This window comes from Pteronotus mesoamericanus, unplaced genomic scaffold, assembly GCF_021234165.1.
Source record: "Pteronotus mesoamericanus isolate MK-2021 breed Mesoamerican mustached bat unplaced genomic scaffold, CSHL_Meso_final contig_173, whole genome shotgun sequence".
NCBI lineage: Eukaryota > Metazoa > Chordata > Mammalia > Chiroptera > Mormoopidae > Pteronotus > Pteronotus mesoamericanus.
Window position 1 is genome coordinate 17,322,088 of NW_026555072.1, and position 18,435 is coordinate 17,340,522.

The window sequence follows — 18,435 nt, forward strand, 5'->3', positions numbered from 1 at the left end:
AAAGAATAATTTTTAAAAATGTATGGATAGAGATAGCACAAAATAGTAAGTAACAATTCCTAGAAAGAAAAGAAGAAGAAAAGATGTTCATTGTATGTATACACTCATGATAAAAAATTATGACAATGAGTTTGATGTAACTAATTTTAACTAGAGGGTGTTTGTTTTAAACTTTAAAGAACCTTAAAATTAATAACATTCTTCATTAAAATATTTTCTCTAACAACTAAAACATACCCCCATTTTATCTTCTTATAAAAGTTTACTAGATTATTCAGAAGGAGTGGGAAATTTTGATTTTAAAGAAGAAAATAAACCCTGCAGACTTTTAAAGTCCTCTGCTTTTTTCAATACCAGAAATTTTATTCAAGTCCTTACTCATAGGGTTATACAATTTATAAAATACATAAAGCCATTCTATTCAGGCAGAAGAGCCAGGTCCTAAGGTGTTTTATTTTGCAAGAATTCTATCTGATGTTAACAAATCCTATGCTGATGACAGCAGTTAATCCATTTCATGTGGATCACAGAATTGGAAAGTTTACTGAGATACAGATCTTGTCTTTTCCCTTTGACCAAACCTATATATACTTGCATCTGTCATATTATTTGAAACTAAATCTAGCATAAACCTTTTGTATTGCTTGCCCACAAATGAGACAGTCAAACAATATTCTTTGAGTTAGTCTCCTTTGAAACCTCAACGGACGAAAACCTAGTAAAGTTGTCACAGAAGAGAAAATGGTGGTGGGTGGGCTGGAACTGACCACTAACGATAAAAGAAACAATCCTTCCGGGTACATTGTTTTGTATTTAGAAAGTGGGAAGGGAGAACAGTATCCTTTCTTTCCCTTCAAAAAGTGTTTCTAGAAGGCCTTGCATTTATAGTTTTGCTTCTGGACTAAGTGGTTTTGTACTTTTACTAATTCTTGGTTTTTAAGTGATTCTTCTCTGACCAGCACTCCTTTTTGGCTCATTTTCTGACTTAATAAGTACCTCCTTTAGTGTATATATATTTTTTAGATTTCTGGTTATTATGAGTTCTTGTGCTTATGCATGCTGCGTTAGGTGCTGTGTGCATTAATAAGAAAAACAACATGGAATTATCCTCAAGGCTAAGAATTAAAGCTCTGCATAAGATTTTCTATATGAGATTTTATTAAAGTGTTTTGGATTTATATGCCTAGTTTTCTTGGTGTAGTTATACTTCAAGGTCTCAGGTTTTTATTCTATACACTGCAAAGGTAGCAGCTATTATAAGGGAAAGCATTAAAATTTTTCTCGATGGTGGGCTTGTAGCTCATAAGAAGTATATAATTGAAAGACTGGTATGTTCCAGAAGATAGGGTTTATAAGCCAAATAATCCAAGTACAAAATTATCTTTACTTGCAGTGAGTACTTCAAAACAAACTTTAGCATTTTTCTAATAATGGGCTGCTCCAGGTTTCTGAGAAATTATCAGATTAAATCTCCAAAACTATAATGAAGATTCACATGGAAATCTTTGGATCTGCCTAGTAAATTGGGTAGTCATCCTTTTGTTTCCTCATGATAGTTTAAATGTCTTTATAATTCATCTCACATTTGATTATGGTGACTCTTGACCTTCACAACATTGATTTCTTAAATAAGACATTTATCTATCAGAGAAGGCTTCAGTGCACCAGTAATTTGCTGTAGTGTGTTGTAATCATTTTATGATCGTATGTCTTCTTTAAGAAATACGGATTTCTAGCACACTTCCTATATAAGTGTAGATAAATACATGGTTTTCTTTTTTTTATGTAAGAAAAACCAAACATCTTCTTAGCGTTTCTACCAAGTCCTTGAATGCTACTTGGACGCTGAACTAAACCAGTCCTCACTGAATAGATTACTGTTGACTTTTGGATCCGTGCCTTTACCTAAGGGCTTTCTGTGTTATAAAAGAAATGGAAGAGACCTTTTGTCCTATTCCAATGAAAACAAAGAAGCACAAGCCCAAACTGATTTTCAAAACAGATGGGGTTTTTTCCCTAAAGTTAATCCAAAGATACTATAACAACTTCAAGGATAATTGATAGATTCGATGTGAAAGGGTGGGGAAAAAATGTTACCCCTACCGAAATTCTAGTCTATGGGCCACGCCGCACCAAAAAAAAGATTTTTATATCCAAAAAGTATATAGACTCTTCATGCTAAATAATTCCCCCGCTCTGGTTTTCCCCTCTGTACACTAGCACACAGTATCCTTAACAAGAAATATTTCAGATGCTGTGACATTCTATTGAATGTAGTCATTCTTTCTAAAAAGATTGCAATACAGTTTGGGGCCATTCAGTTTTGTTCTGTGAAGTAGTAATATATACCTGCTGCTCAATTGGACATATATATTCCTTCCTTACAAAATCGCACAGACCAAAACATCCTGATACGTGGAATCTTAAGAAGTCATAGACTGGAGTGGCCTCTTTGGAACAGAAATCGTTGACCACGAATCTACTAGGCAAATGTAGAGCCTCCATTCAATAAAAGGGGAGCTAATAAGTGGCACAGGTGTAAACTGTTGAAAATTTTTGACCACATAGTGCTAAATCAATTTCAGAACTATAGGATATGCGATATCACAAGCTTGGAGGACAAAATGTCACACGCAGATTGTCTCCCCCAACCTTTCCTCTAATTGAAACTTTCCACAGATGTTTTTGCGCTCACTATGGCTTTTGATAAAAGCAGGAGTATGAGGGATCCTCTCTCCAACGTGGATTTAAAATAGTGGATGATATCTAAGATACAGGGACAGCTAAATGTGTACATTATCCATAGAATTAGAATAAAAGCATTTTAGGCCATGTATATAACGTAATTGTATGGTGGGGTTTTTTTTTTTTCTCCATTAATGGATGGTAACTGTGACTAATCACATTTTCTGCCTTATAGGCCTGCCTCGTCCCCTCAGCTTTCACACGATGATACTCATTCACGCATTGAACATTATGCTAGCAGGTATGAGACTAGTTGAATGCCAGGCAAATATTGATTAAAGTAACTAACCAAGGAAAGCTAACCTATAATAATTTTCAACAAATCTTTTCTTTTTCTCCCCCCCCCCAACTTGTCTGATTTCTACTAATCAACTTGCCCTCTAACGTGCATGCCACGCCACTGCATGTTGGTTTTGGACACCAATAAGCGCATTAATCCAGAACAATGTCCCCAAACCCTGGCCTTTAAACATTTCTGATAGTTTTGTTATGTTTTATATACTGAGCACGTTTAAGAAATTGGCTTAGAAACCGTATAACCTTTTTAGAAAACTGCTAGACCAGACATAAATATGTAAAGAAATGACACTATGTTATGCGGAGAATAAGAAAGCTTTGGCTTTCCATGTATGTGTTTATTTTACATGCTATGCTGTGAAGAAGAAAATAACTGCTTTTTCTACTCCTTGGACTTTCCTCTCTCACCTTCTTTGTGTTTGAGATGATTTTTATACCTAAACATTGAATTGCTAATCCTAAGATACCTTGTGCTTGTTCAATAAATCTGTAAGAGTTTGGTTAACTTTGTTTTAGTTGTAAAAAAGACTTTATTCTTGTCTGAGGTAAAGGAGGTCTCTAAAGGTAACACTCAGTAGCAGAATGCATAGAGCACTGACTTTGAACCACACCCTTTATCAATATTCTCACTGCCGAACACATCTGTGATGAGTGGGAAACTTTAATGATCTTCGAAAACAAGGGGTAGTGTGAGGTACAGAGTGTATTTGTTGTTAGGGAAGCTTTTCTTGTGAAAACAGAGGCCTGTTCTCAGTGAAAGGAAGATCGCTCCACGGAGAAGAAAAGAAAACCAACAAACTACAACTTCCTTCATAATTTAGAGCATAAATGTAAAGCTCCTAACTAGCTGTGGTCTACCGCTCACTGCCTCCAACGGTTAGGTCAGCACACACATCCTTTAATGTGAAGGATTCCTTTCTCCTCTTGACATGATTTATCCTTTAGTTTTCAGGAATGTTCGATTAGGTCTTGAATAGATTCTAAGAAGTCACATAAGTTTTAATGAGCTTTTACGTTTTTTATCAGGCTAGCAGAAATGGAAAACAGCAATGGATCTTATCTAAATGATAGCATCTCTCCTAATGAGAGCATGTAAGTATCCCATCTCTTTTTACGAATGTTCCTGAAGATGAAATTGCTTTGAGGGATTTAGAGGTAGGGTAGCACAGAAGCTGGAAATTAGCGTTATATACATTTGATCTTTCAAGGAGCCCTTCATTTCCTTTTTTTCCCCCCCTTAACGCATAACCTGACATGGAATGACCTCATCCAAACTGTGGCATTATTGGTACCCCATAGTGGCAAAAGCAGTTTGCCTTATTCTAATTGAATACCATAGTACCACGAACGACCGAGTCCCCGATACTTAAATTATAGTAAATGCTTCATTTTTGACCAGACCTGCCCGATACTTAAAGCGATTGGATATTAATTTTTAAAGCGATGGCTAGGTGGTATTGTCTCCATTCGTGGAGGAGGGGAGACCTAACCTTGCAGGCTTGCACCGACACGCCCCTACGGGAGGTTAGCTGTGCGGTTTTCTTCAGAGATCCGAAGCAGTAGATTTTCGTGATTTAGCATCTTCCCACGCTACGAAATAAAGTGAAGCAATCTTGTGAAGGGTTTCAGAAGAGACCGTACAAAGTTAGGTCACAGGTTTTTAGTGGGATGATAAGCCAGGCCTGTGAAACGTAAAGAAGGAGAGAGAATGATGTTAAAAGTGGCAGGGAACAGAGCTCTGGCTAGGGAACAGGGGCTGCTTGTAGAGGAGGGGAAGGGTTCACGGTAGGAGCGCATAGGAATATCCACGAACCAAGGGCCTGAGGTGGAAGGAGCAGGTTAAGAAACTAATGGGAGGGAAAAAATAAAGCTCTGCTAACTGAGTAGATAACTTAGAACAAATCTGGTCAAAATACAACAGTGTTTTCAGTTTGAGAACTTACGGATGTCTCGCCCCTTTGTCACGGAAAATCTAGGCAAAGGTAAATTGGTCATATAAGGTAAATTGGTCCTATGTAGTTGATATGGCAACCCAAAGTTACGCTCAGATGAGAAAAGGCTGAGAGAGCTAGTTGTCAAACGGGCATTTATACAGAACTGGTGATGGAAGACATGCGAATAAGTCATGTCATCTGTTTCAATAAAGGCGATTAAGGTAGTAATAAAGAGTCAAGACAACACTCAACCAATCGCATATGACTTAGTTACTTAAAACAAAACAACCTTTTCCCCAAATGTAACTGTGGTGCGTTCTCTGTCTCAGCTATGGGGGAAAGTATTAATATATAAAGTACTTAGACAGGAAAATATGTGACCAAAGAATCAACCTACTGTAAACTCCCTGAGTGATTTGCTCCTCCTGGTCACTGATTTCAATATTACAAGCTCCAACACTTTCAAATTAATTCAAGTTTTATCTGTATAATAATGGCTGCCATCCATTGACTGCTTAAGAGAAGTTTAATTATACCTATTTGTTGGAACTAAACATGGGAGGTTCTAGTAATAAAATTTCAGAGTTTGGGAAGAGAGATAATAAATTAGGCAGGCGGCAAAGATGCTTTTGTTTTATTTGTCAGTGAAAAGCTTTAGTTCATTCTGAGGACATGCAATCCATTTTGACTCACTCTTGGATGGTAAAATCCTTATATTTTAGGGGCAGGCCTGGGACAGTGGTTTGGAGGACTAGTTGACTCCCCTTGAAAGTTTTTAACACCCAATGATTATTTTTAGTCAACATTTGACTTCTCAACCAAATAACCTGGCTTGATGGACCAACATCATTTAAGTCAGGAGGATTTTTTTCCTAAAAATCTGAAGGGTGTTTTGTTTCTTGTTTTTTTCCCAACTCGTGGCAACGAGAAAAGGAAATTAAGCAGGTGTAGAGGGAGGAATATGAACCTCTCACCTTAATGGTATTTAGCCAATGAGAGCTTTAGCCTCTCATTGAGAACAGAGTGAAGTTCTCATAACTTGGAGGTACACGGGAGCAATGCATTTAGAAAATAATTTTTTCTGTGTGGTAGAGAATTCCCAGTTTCCAGGAAGGATTGTGGCTGCCTCCCAAAATACAAGCCTTTTGCCTCTTTGGTCCCCTTAATGGCCTTTTTTCTTCCCATTTTGGGGGGGCTTTTAATCTCAATAATAATCGAAAGAAGGAATCATCTGTCTACAGTTTTTTTATTGTTACCATCCTGCCTCTGTGGCTTTTATAAGTTCAAACTTGCTTACTACCCAAGCAACACTTTGGGGTTTACATTGCCTTCCACTTAACAAAATATTTACTCTTATTCTTTTAAGGACTGCGGGTTATTTTTCTGGTCAGTGTCAACAATAGTGTGGGTTAGTGAACAGATTATCTTGACATGCTTGGTAGCAAAAGCATTATACAGCCATTATTATGTCTTTTAATATTTATTAACTATTGGTTAAACTGTCAACAGAGTCTCAGTATTTCTCTAATTCTGCTATTAATTGACCCATGTAAATAGGCCAATCAAATTCAACTGAAAATTAAAACAGAAAGAAAATCAAGAGTTAAGAGACACTCGCATTGTCACCCGTAGGGTGGCAGACCACAACCTCAGAAGTATCAAAATGTCTTTAGAAGCAGGAAAAGGGGTCTAATTAATTGTTAAGAGCAAATGTTTCTATTTTTAAATACACACCCGAGTCCCTGACCCCCAACACAAGTGAGGGGGGAAAAAACCAAAACCTTTGATTTTATTTTCCAGAGATGATGAACATTTGTTAATCCAGCATTACTGCCAAAGTTTGAACCAGGACTCCCCCCTGAGCCAGCCTCGTAGTCCTGCCCAGATCTTGATTTCCTTAGAGAGTGAGGAAAGAGGGGAGCTAGAGAGAATCCTAGCAGATCTTGAGGAAGAAAACAGGTGAGTTTTCTTTCTAGCTTTGTCATTGGTATGCGGAGTGCATACGCTTGCACACATAGAAAAGTGTCAGGAATCTTCACGTAGAGTCGTTCTATGTCTAATTGTTTTCTCCAATAATCTGTTCAGTTCATTTGCAGATTCTCTCTCTCTCTCTCTCTCCCCCTCTCTCTCTCTCACACACTCTCTCTCTCTCTCTCTCTCTCTCTCTGTCTCTCGATTATCTGAAAGAAGAAAATGAATGCAACAGTATAATTAAGAACTCATATTTTAGGTGGGAAAGGAATTAATGCTGACGGTGGTATTTGATTTGTTGCATGTATTTCAGAGGCTTTGGTTTTTCTACTGGAGAACAGAATGTAAGAACAAAGCAGGTCGTTTAATTTCATGATTATACGATTTGTACATGTGTTTGGCCATATTATTTCTCTCAAAGCACTTAAGGAAGTAGGGTCATTGGCTTGGTTATACGTGGGAACAGATTAGTTCATCTTATTTCTCATCATCCAATGCGGACGCCGTTTATGCTCATGATCGTAGCAAATTAGTGAGACGATTCCAGTTGTCAGTCATCACCTGAAAAAGATGTCCGCGTAAAAACGGTAGAAACTGTAGAAGTAAAAGACTAAAGACAATTCACAGTGACCGCGGAGTGGACAAAGACGTGAAGATCTGGGATGGTGTGTGGTGTCAGGATAACGCCAGTCACTGGACTTTTGCTTCTGTATTACATGTTTCATGTCACAGTCCCTTGGGAAAGGCAATGGCACATGATCACTTCCTATTCAGCGTGCCTTCTTCGGACAAATGCCACCAGGCAAGCCTTTAAAGGCTGCCATTTGTGGGACTTGAGTGAGCCCTTTCATCTCCTTGGTGTAGCCCAAGGCCCCAAGACTTCTTAAGCCAGGAACGGGGTATATCTGAGAGCCGGTGCCCTCGGGGAGTGTCACCTCAAGATGAAAAAGCAAACTGCCATCCATCCAGTGCTTTCTGCTGCCACATCCCTTGACCTATGGCCAGAGCTCCTTTGCCTGGTCACCTTCCCTTTACTCTCTTCCTTTCCCCTCCAAGAACTCCTCCCTACTAACTCTAGTTGTAGATCTTTCTAGAACCAAGACCTGTCATGGCATTTTTCCCTCACTGGATTTCTGCAACGAGAGGAAAAATCCAGCTTCGCAGCTGGGCTTTTAAAACCATCCACAGCCTTCTCTTGGCCTGCTATGACAATTTCATCTTCTGGCCGTGCTCTCGTAGCTACTGTGTCTGAATGCGTCCTGCTCCCATCCACCTCCTGGGCCAAGTTCGAGCTCGCTTCCCAGCTTAGCTGCTCACCCCCATTCCTTCACTGCTGTATCTGACAAAGGGGTCCTACCCATCCTCCATGAGCTTCCTCAGAATAACTTTCCTCGCAGAGCCCTGTCCAAGCCTTGCATTCAGAATCCATTTTTTTGTCTGGATTCTCAGAATACTTTGAACCTTTCTCACAGAACTCCTTGACAGTTTGCCTTTTCTATCCATGACTCCCTGCGCCTCCCTCTCATGTGATGGCAAATGCTTTGGGGGTGAGGAATGTGTCGTCTTAATCTCATTAGGTGCCCCTATAGTACCTAGCACAGTGTGAATATTTAGTGGATATTCAGGAAATAGTTGGTAGAAAGCGAAGTTAAGAATACAGCAAGGATGTCACACAAGTACCAGGAGGTAATACTGAACATTGTGTTGGTTTTAGTGGTAACATTGTCTTTGGCCTCATTCGTAAGACTGGTTGGCAGTGAAGCCCATGGTGGTGAAGACATGGCCCTCTACTTAACTGAGGATCACTATTAGTATCCATGTATGTTAAGTCTGATTATTTGATTGAGTCCAAGTCAAGCAGGAAAGGAAATGGGGATTGGCATTATAAATAGAATTTGATGTTACCCAAGAGTAAAAATATCTTTGTACTATATGGTTGCTGCCATTGTGTAATATATCTCTGTATCTCACTGGTCAAGAGGCCTGACTTGTTTGCTGTGAGCGTACTCTCTCTCCGTGCCATGACAGCCAGGCTGAAGAGCACTGGTAGAGTACTGATGACTATCATACACATTTATACCATTTCATCATTTTCAGAGCACTTGAATATATTTTGGGTCTTTTAGTCTTCCGGAAAGCTCTGTGAAGAAGGTGGATGGGAAAATGCAGATTCAGCCTTGGCTAGGTAGCTCAGTTGGTTGGAGCATCGTTCCGATGTGCCAACATTGCAGGTTCGATCCATCGTGAGGGCACATAATGAGAGACAACCAGTGAATGCATAAATAAGTGGAGCAATGAAGCAATGTTTCTCTCCTGCCCGCCCCGCCCCCCTCTCTAAGATCAATAAATTTTAAAACAATTTTTAAACAAAATGCAGGTTCAGAGACATTCAGATGGCCTGACCCAGATTTCACAGTGCGCCGCTGACAGAACCAAGTTCAAATCCAGATTTTCTGACTCAAAATAGCCAACTCTGCCTCGCACCAGAGGATACAGAGTCACTCTTTGTAAATATCACTTACATAGAATTGTGCATTCTTTGTAAATATCACTTACATAAAATTGTGCGTCGCTTTAAATATCACAAAGAAATGTCTCTGTGGCGCTCCTCTCTTGAAAATAGCCTGTCTGGTTTCCTTTGCTCTGTCCTCTCCTATTTAATTACACTTCGGCGCAAAGAGCTGCAGAGCCATAGCTTAGCCTTCATGGTCCTTGAACCCAGTATTGCTTAAGGAGCCTTCAGTTCCCCATTTCCTCCTGCTCTCTCTCTCTGAGAGTCCCCAGGAGGTCATTAGATGCCCTCCCTCAGTGTCTGCCAAGCTGGCCGTATTTCCCAGGTCAGATTGGCTACATAATTGGACAAATACAAGTAAACTTCTAGAGAAAATGGGAAAGGATACTTAAAGTTGAGATTGCCCTCCCTGGCCAGTGTGGCTCAGTTGGTTGGGTGTCATCCTGCAAACCGAAAGGTCGCTGGTTTGATTCTCGGTCAGGTCAGGGCACATGCCTGGGTTGCAAGCAAGGTCCCCAGTTAGGGGCGCGCAAGAGGCAAGCACACATTGATGTTTCTCTCGCTCTCTTTCTCCCTCCCTTGCCCTCTCTCTAAAAATACATAAATGAATGAATAAAAATCTTTTTAAAAATACAGTTGAGATTGCCTCGTGTCCTTTGGACGTACGCTTACTACATGTATTGTATTTTAGTGTTCCTTTACTCTGTAGCCATGACATCTTGAAATGCCTGTTGGCAAAGGAGAGAGGCTTGGAGGTCCCCATCCCTGACTGGCTGTGTTACTGAATTCTGTCATTGATGCTTATTTGTGACACCTCCCCTCAGTCCCCTTGGAAAACAGAGAGTTGCTAATTTAGAAATGCCTCAGGGGTGTCTTATCTCTGTCTTTAGAATTTTGTTTCTCCCAGTTGTTGCACATACCATTCAATAAATATTTGTTGAATAAATTAATGAATAAATGAATTGAAATGAAGCTGAATTTAACTGTAGCACTCATGCATGTACTTTTGACTAAAAAAAATTTTTTTAAACCTAATTTCATAGAGAAAAGCCTTTCAAAAGCTTTTCTTCTGCTTCCTTTTCAAAATACTTCCCTTTTCCAAAATTCCCTGATTGGTGCCAAGCATTGCTTTGTCATAAATTTAGAATGTTTAAAATTCATTTTTTCAAATTCTGGGCCCTGTATGTCTCCCCCGCCAGCATTCTCTGGTTCTTGCTTTCTGCCACAGAAACGAGGTGAAGGCTCTAAGCAAAGCTGCATCTGGCTCTGAATTTTCTCAATAGTGTCTGTCATGAATGGGGGGTGGGGGCTGGCACCTTATACAGTCCTTCACGTTTCACTTCTGCATAATGGATTTGCCTCATACCGCAGATAATTCAGAGTCGCCTTTATTTGGTCAAGACCATTTGGATGTGGAGAATTTGCTCCATTGTGTGTCCCTAACATTGCAAACTCACAGTTTGCTTTTTTCCTGCATATATTAAAGCCCGCAGTCTCATGCATTAAATCTGCAATGTCAAATTCGGATGTATTTTTCTCTGCGCTGTCTAAATGAAACAAAACTTGCTCTGAAATTCTAGCTATGACCCCAGCAATGAAAAGAAAGCCTTTATGGGAGGCAGAAAACGGATTGTCATTCTGCTGCCTGCATAGCAAATTGAGTAGATTGTTCCCAAGTTTAACGGGAGTGTAACCTAACTCACTGTGAAGTCTAAAGTTAATTAAAGTTGTTAGTAGATGTTACATGACAACAGGAAATTCTGTGCGTTTTTAGTACCTGCTCAGCACCTTTCATAGGTCTTTGTGTTGGGCGACCAGAGGTTCGACAGCCTAAATTTGAGTTTTCTCTTGCTCCTTTCATTTCTCCAAGGATTACGCAACATTATTAATGATAGATTCAAAGAACTGTAGATCAATTGCTTATACCACAGAATTAAAGTAGCTGGAAATCATGATCCTGTTGCTTTACCTTGTCACCGATGCCGTGACTTTGGGCCCGGGGCTAGTAGTGTTCAGTCTTCACAGATTCAGGATTTGTTTATTCCATGTTCCTCTGTGCATCTCCAACGAGGAACATAGCCAAGAGGAAAGGGAGCTGCAGGAGGTCTGGAGCGGGCATCGCAGGCAGAGGAAGGAGCAGGTGACGCACCGCAGAGAGTATTTGGGGAACTGCACACAGTTGCGTTACTTTTGTGGCAAGGCAAGGAAATGCGAGGCGATGAGGCTGGACAGGTGGTTGAGGCCAGATCAGAGGAGCGCGGTGCCATGCTGAGCAGTTGGCACCTCCTCGCCTAGCACAGGGAGCCACTCAAGGGCGGCAGCCAGCAGCGATGCGCTTCGAGTTACACTTCCATACATCGCTCAGGCAGCCACTGGAGGGTGACTTTGAGAAGGGCAATACCACACACGGAAGGAAATCAGAATGGGAGGTAGCATGCAACCCAGGCAAGCGATGAGTAGGGCCTAAAGTAAAGTAATAGAAACGGGGAATACAGGCCAAATTTGAGAGAGATTTCAGGGGAGGGGCAGAGCCGTTTGATTTGAGGGCTCTATGGGCCGGGGGAGGGAAGACAAGAGTCACAGTTCTGGTGGACACACGGCAGCAAGATGGCCGGTTGCAGCTGGGACTGACGGTTCAGGATGAGCAGCAGCAGGGCCCTTCTATAGTTATCTCTATATTTATATGAATATAAACTTACGGTATTTATACCGGTCCTTCAAGGGTCGGGTAGCTGGAGGATGGTGAATGGGATATGGAAGAGATTGCGTTTCAGGTGCTGGCGACCTACTCACGTGTAAGTGTGTGACGGTGACAAATGGAACTTGGGAGCTTGCTGGAGCGGTGTGGGCCAGAGATGTTCACTCTGTGAGTCGCCAGCTCACAAGTGGTAGCAGAAACTGAGACAGCAAATTGATCTAGCCGGGGATTATGTGGCAGAAGAACACTGGGCGTGGTAGAACTCTGGAAAATGGGAACATTAAAATGTCTATTTCATTACTTATATTCTTTAATAGGTAATAACAGCTTCTAAAGGGTGTTTTAAAAGCCTGTAGAGAAAAGTGAATCTTTCTCCAGCTTTTTGCTCTGGCCGCTCTGTTCCCAGTTCTGTAAGGCTACCCCCTCTATCGGTTTCTCGTCTGTCCTTTCAGAGCTATTCTCTACACATGCAAATCTTTGCAAATGTATTTGTGGCTGTTGGGATTATTGCACGCAGCACTGTGTAGTGTTCGCTCTGGGCTTCTCTTTTTACTTAAGGATCCCTCATTACTTTTCTCATGCTGGAGGAAGCTGCCAGAAGAGGAGAAGGGGGCCTGCGCGGGATGGGAGCATTTTCCCAGGGGCGCCGGGAGGGAGAGGGATTAAGGGCACCAGAGCACAGGAAAAGGCGTGGTGGCCATGAGCGGGAGAAGGGCCGAGTCTGAGGACAGTGTGCTAGGTGAGGGTGTGAGGGTAAGGGACAGGAATGGGGAAGATAAGGGGGTGAACCTGAAAGGTCCAGTAGATGTCGGCAGTAATTAGTAGCGACTGACTCCCACAGCTGGTCTATACATTTTTTTTTTAATTTGGCCGGATGGGGAAAGAGTGGTATCGGAGAAATTTAATGAAAGTAGGCCTTGCCATCACTTGGCAACATGAGCCCCCGAAACAGAGGGCTGGAGAGCCTTTTGGGATAAGGGGGCTCATGTTCCCACATTAATCGGATGGCCAAGACCTTTTATGGCAAGAGCAGCTATCCTGCGGAGAGAGGCCCCTAGCGCATACACATTGCATTTAATAAGCTGTGTGAGGGTCAACCGCCTCAGCTCCACTCGGGAAGGGAGGGTCGGGCCACCATGACTCAAAGGCTCCGTTTCTAACACACCAGCCCAGTAACTCAATTTCCTTCACTTTATTGAGAGTTAATCAAAGCCCGAGGGGACCGATTTATGCTATCCAATTCCTAGAAGTAAATGGGTAGCCGAGAATGACAATTTTATTTCTCCCTTTATCCTAATTCTCTCTCTTTCAAACTGTCTTGTTATACTGAATATACTAATGTCGCCTCAAACCTTTTTGGGGAATAGCATGGGGTTGAAGTATAAATACTAAATCTATTAAAATGGGAAATAGGTGTTTTCTTTAGAGACTAGAGTTGTTGTTACTCCATTCCAGGGTCCTATCTCTTAGAATCAGATATCTTAGAAATAAGAATAAATTTCAGACTGTTGTCTGGTGAGCCTCGAATCCTGGCCTAGGAAACTGGACAGTCATGAGACCCTGTCATACTTCCAGCAACTGAAAGTGCCCTCTGGTGATCAGAATGAACAGGTAGAGCTGCCGGCCTCCTGCAACAGGCCGGATAAAAGCTCCAGTTCCTACGATCCAGTCTCCCGTTTTCGGTCCCCCATGAAAACTCTCATCCTCCTCTGACTTGCCTTACCAGACCATCCTGCTACAGAATTGATTGTAGTCATCAGTTTCTTTAGTTAGTTTCCAGGCCTAAGGATATAATTCCATTCAATTCAGCAGCTAGTTAGTGAATGCTTAGTGTGTTTTTCAAACTGCCACGACCACAAAACTGAATAAGCCTTAGTTCCGACTCTCCCGGAGCTCAAAATGTAATAAAAGGCACTAAAATATAAACATCTAATTATAACCCAGTGTTACAAGTGCTCTGGGGGCACAGAGGTCAGCGATTAACTGTCTGAGAGATTGGAGAGACCGTCACAAAGGGAATTGATGGTAAAGACTGAATAGGAGTTTTTTTTGGGGGGGAAGAATGAGCTTCCCCTACCAGCGGGGCAGGGAGTAGCGTGCAGCCAGAGCAGAGTGAGATTAACGGAGTAGTGAGCTGTAGGTGTTGAAAGGACTTTGCATGTTATACTAAGGAATTTGGATTTTATCTGACAAGCGATCGACAGTGAAGTTTTTTTGTTTTCTGCTTTGAGGAGGGGAAGACTGAGAAAAAGAATCATAGGCAGGGAGCTAAAGGCTTCACCTGGTAGAATGACAGTGAAACAATTTGTTGAAAAGATGGTCAGATTCTGAACTAAGGGTCTCTCAGGTAAGTGAAGAAGGGATGAAGAAATGGGAAGGTCGCAGCAAATGAGTGAGCCTGGGGAGACAGGAGAGGGAGGACCTCGGGTGATGAGAAATTTTTTAATTGGGGAGCGTGGAGATGATCATTAAAACACAACACACAACAGAGTGCACGCAGGAAAAGCTACCCATTTGCAAAGGTCAGTGAAGAGAGAAGAACTCTGTATGGGGCATCCAGTGTTCTGTTGGCCCAAGGACATTCAAGTGGAAATTTCCTATATTGATTTTATGTGTTCGCTTTCTAAAAAGGACTTGGAAAAAAAAAACATAGCAATAAGATTCCCGCAGTATTAATAGTAAATCAATAAACCTGGTAGGGATTAGCATAGTTGATATAATTGAGCTTCAGATTTGGTCTGCTCTCCTGTGCAGCCAGGGGGATAAGAGGAAACACAATGATTTGTCTATTTAATGTTGCATGACAGAAGCATGCAGCTTTCTAAGAAAAGACCACATCTTTCCTGGCTCTGAATCATAACAACAAAACAAATAGCTGTCATCGGAGTGCTTGCTGTAGACAGGAACAGCGGTGAGAACGTGTGAGATCTTTAATTCTCACAGCAACCCTATGAAGGGGAGGCTGCTTCCAGATAAAGGCTCCATGGCACAGAGTGTGCATGATGCAGCTCCCAAGCAACGGGGACTGGATTCAAACTCAGGCAGTCCTGCACTCTTGATCGGTATCACATTTGACGTGATTATTGACTAGTGTCCTCGTCAGTATTTTTATAGCAAAGAACAAAGGAAATTGTATGTGGCTGCTTCTAGTGGCCTTGGATACTTGTGGAAAGCTTACCATTCAAGACCAAAGAAATGATTACAGTTCTCCAAGAATAAAGGTCCCTGTTGTGTTCTGCAGAGTCATAAGATATGCCTAGGAAAAGGGATTCCCAGGATCGGTAGGCTTTAGGAACACTTGTGTTGGAAATTCATGAGTCATTGGGCACTGAGTCAAAAAAGTAAAGCATGATGAGCTTTCTTGAGTCCAATGTTGCTTATACATATTTGATCAATTATAATGTTCTATGGAACACACTTCAGTAAGGGGGGGGGCTTGGGGGCTGGGTGAAAAAGGTGAAGGGATTAAGCAAAACAAAAAAACTCATGGACACAGACAACAGTGTGGTGATTACCAGAGGGAAAGGGGGCTGGGGGAGGTACAAGAGGGTGAAGAGGGGGATAGGAAACAGTGATGGAAGGAGACTTGACTTGGGGTGGTGAACACACAATACAGCGTACAAATAAAGTATTACGGAATTGTACACCTGAAACCTATGTAATTTTATTCACCATTGCCACACCAATAAATTCTACAGAAGAGAAATCCAAGTTTGTACTAAACTTTGAAAACCAGGCGAGGAAAGCGCGCAGCTGGGTGTCGAGAAGCCTAGCCGTTGCCTTTCCGGGGACTCCTGAGGGAGTAGCTCTAACAGCTGTCTCTGCAGGCGAAGCCTGGGTTTTTCTCACAAAAGTGACTTTTGATATGCTCTAGCAGTAGAGCCCTATAAACCTAGAGACCAGAATGATTTATTCCAGAAAATCCAGAGGTAGGCAATAAATCATCTCCCATGAACATAGAAAATTCTTTGTACTCTTTTTACAAAATATCTCACTGAATAACCTGGCTTTCCAAAGTACCGACAAAAATTTGACAAATTTTGTACCAACCATCACTAACCTGACAAAATGTACTTGCTGTATGGCATTCTTAATTGCTGTTAACTGAATTTCGAAGGATGTCTACCAAAGACAGCAGCTTTTGCCTCTATAACAATGACTGCTGACTCTTTGTCAGTAGTTAGATGCAAAGGCCAATTGTTAACCTGAGGCCGCCCCCAGATTGTGATATGAAAGTGTATTACCAACAATGGGAAGATATTTCTCCCTCTTTACAACAGGTATAGCATTTCTGTTATAGAGTCCATCTCCACAGAAGATTAAGGTATGCATTTAAAAGCTGTGTAGCTAGTATATGGTCCTGTGTAATGCTGCTTGAGTAAGCTGATTCCTTCTCTGGTGCTGAAATGTTAAAGAGGAGAAATAATATATCAACCTTGTGTGGCTTGGTGCTTAGCAAGTTCCAGCTCACAGAGCCCATGACTAATGGAAACATCCAAGGGACTGTTGAAAAGACAGGTGAGGAGTTTAAAAGAGAAATCTGTCTGGATTGAGGAGAAATGGGTCAGAGGGGTGTGGGAAGCTTAGGCAGAGGATAGAGGCCTCGTAGGAAGAGACTGGATGTACAGTATATGGAAGGAGGGCCAAGGGCCTACCTCGATTATGTGCCTGATTATGATTGATCACGCCCAGTTAGAAACAGTTTCCTGCTGTGCAGAGGCCTAAACTCATCCCTTTTTTAAAAAACTATCTTAATAATTAAAGTTGGCCGCTTTCTCTCTGTATCTCCAATTTCTGGGTTGCCTTCTGGGTACCACTCTGCCTGCTAACTACGGGTCATAGGGAAATCCACCTCATTCCTTTCCTCTAATTTCTCGGTGTTATTTCAAAGATAGAAACAGCCTGTATTTTTAGCTTTAGCAGTGAGAATGGTTTGCAGTCCTTTTACATTACTGCAAAGTTTGTCACCATGATTAAACTAAACAATATCCCACACACTACAAGGTGAGCTCTTTGAGGGTAAGGGACAGTATGTCATATATCTTTATCTCTGTAGTGCTGGGTATAGAAATGTGTTGATTAAATGAATGGATGAAGACGCTTGAACATTCTCCTCCTGTTGGATCTTTTGGCTGATTTTCAGCTGTTGTCTTTATTTTTCTTGTTTCTTATGTTTTCGCTCTTTCCCCAAATCCCTTAATATACCTGTTCAGGTTGTCATGTCATTTTCTATTAGACTCAAAACATCTAAGTTGTTTAGGTTAAACCAGACTTGAGCATCTTGGGCTTACTTTTAGGCTCTTCAAATTCATCATCTGAAAATATTGAAAAGTGTTTGCATAGATAATTCTTCAGGCATGTACACACCATTTTTCTTTTATGTACATGGGTTAAATTTGATTCCTCCATAGTAGGAAAGAGCATTCGAAAACTATTGCCTTCGCTGGGGGAATAATCTGTGCTATGAGAAATATGATTTTGAATCTAGAACCCGCCTTTTTTCCAGGAATTTATGAATTAACCCACACATCAGTCCATTTTTTTCTAGTTATTATTTCTTGAGATGTTTTTCTTTTAATTTATCTTCACTTATTGTTGACCTATGATGTTATTAGTTTCAGGTGTACAACAATGATTAGACATTAACATAGCTGACAAAGTGATCACTACAATAGGTCTGGTAACCGTCTCAGCATGCATAGTTATTACAGTATTATTATCTATATTCCTCATACATTACATCCCCATGACTTATTGTAAAACTTGTAGTTTGTAACTTTTTCAACCCTCCCTCCTCCCCCTTTCCTTCTGGCAACCACCAATTTCTTCCCTATTTTATTTTGAGTTTGTTTTTATTTGTTCATTTGTTTTGTAGATTCCACATATCAGTGAGATCATAAAGTATTTATCTTTCTGTCTGACTTATTTCACTTAGCATAATGACCTCTAGAGCATCCATGTTAGCAGAAGTGCCAAGATTTCATTATTTTTTTTATTGCTAAGTGATATTCCGTGATATATATAGCTCTTTCACATCTTTATCCACTCATCTATTGATGGAGGACACCTAGGTTGCTTTCATATTTTGACTATTGTAAAAAAATGCTGCAGTGAACATAGCGGTGCATATACCTTTTCAAATGAGTGGTTTTTAATATCTTCAGGTTAATACCTAGAAAAGTGGGAGTGCTGAGTCATATGGTAGTTTTAGTTTTTTGAGGTATCTCCATACTGTTTCCCACAGTGGCTGCACCGGCTGCATTCCCACCAACAGTGCA

General features: G+C 41.1%; 1 protein-coding gene across 6 annotated transcripts in view; it reads left to right on the forward strand.

Moving 5' to 3' along the window:
- The window catches only part of DMD (dystrophin), a 1,878,371-nt gene that overhangs the window by 1,823,737 nt on the left and 36,199 nt on the right, over positions 1–18,435 (forward strand). For all 6 annotated transcript variants that reach the window (XM_054566574.1, XM_054566573.1, XM_054566575.1 and 3 more), the window contains 3 exons: positions 2,921–2,986; positions 4,069–4,134; positions 6,777–6,935. In XM_054566574.1, the coding sequence (XP_054422549.1) occupies positions 2,921–2,986; positions 4,069–4,134; positions 6,777–6,935 (291 nt within the window). The remainder of the gene's footprint in view (positions 1–2,920; positions 2,987–4,068; positions 4,135–6,776; positions 6,936–18,435) is intronic.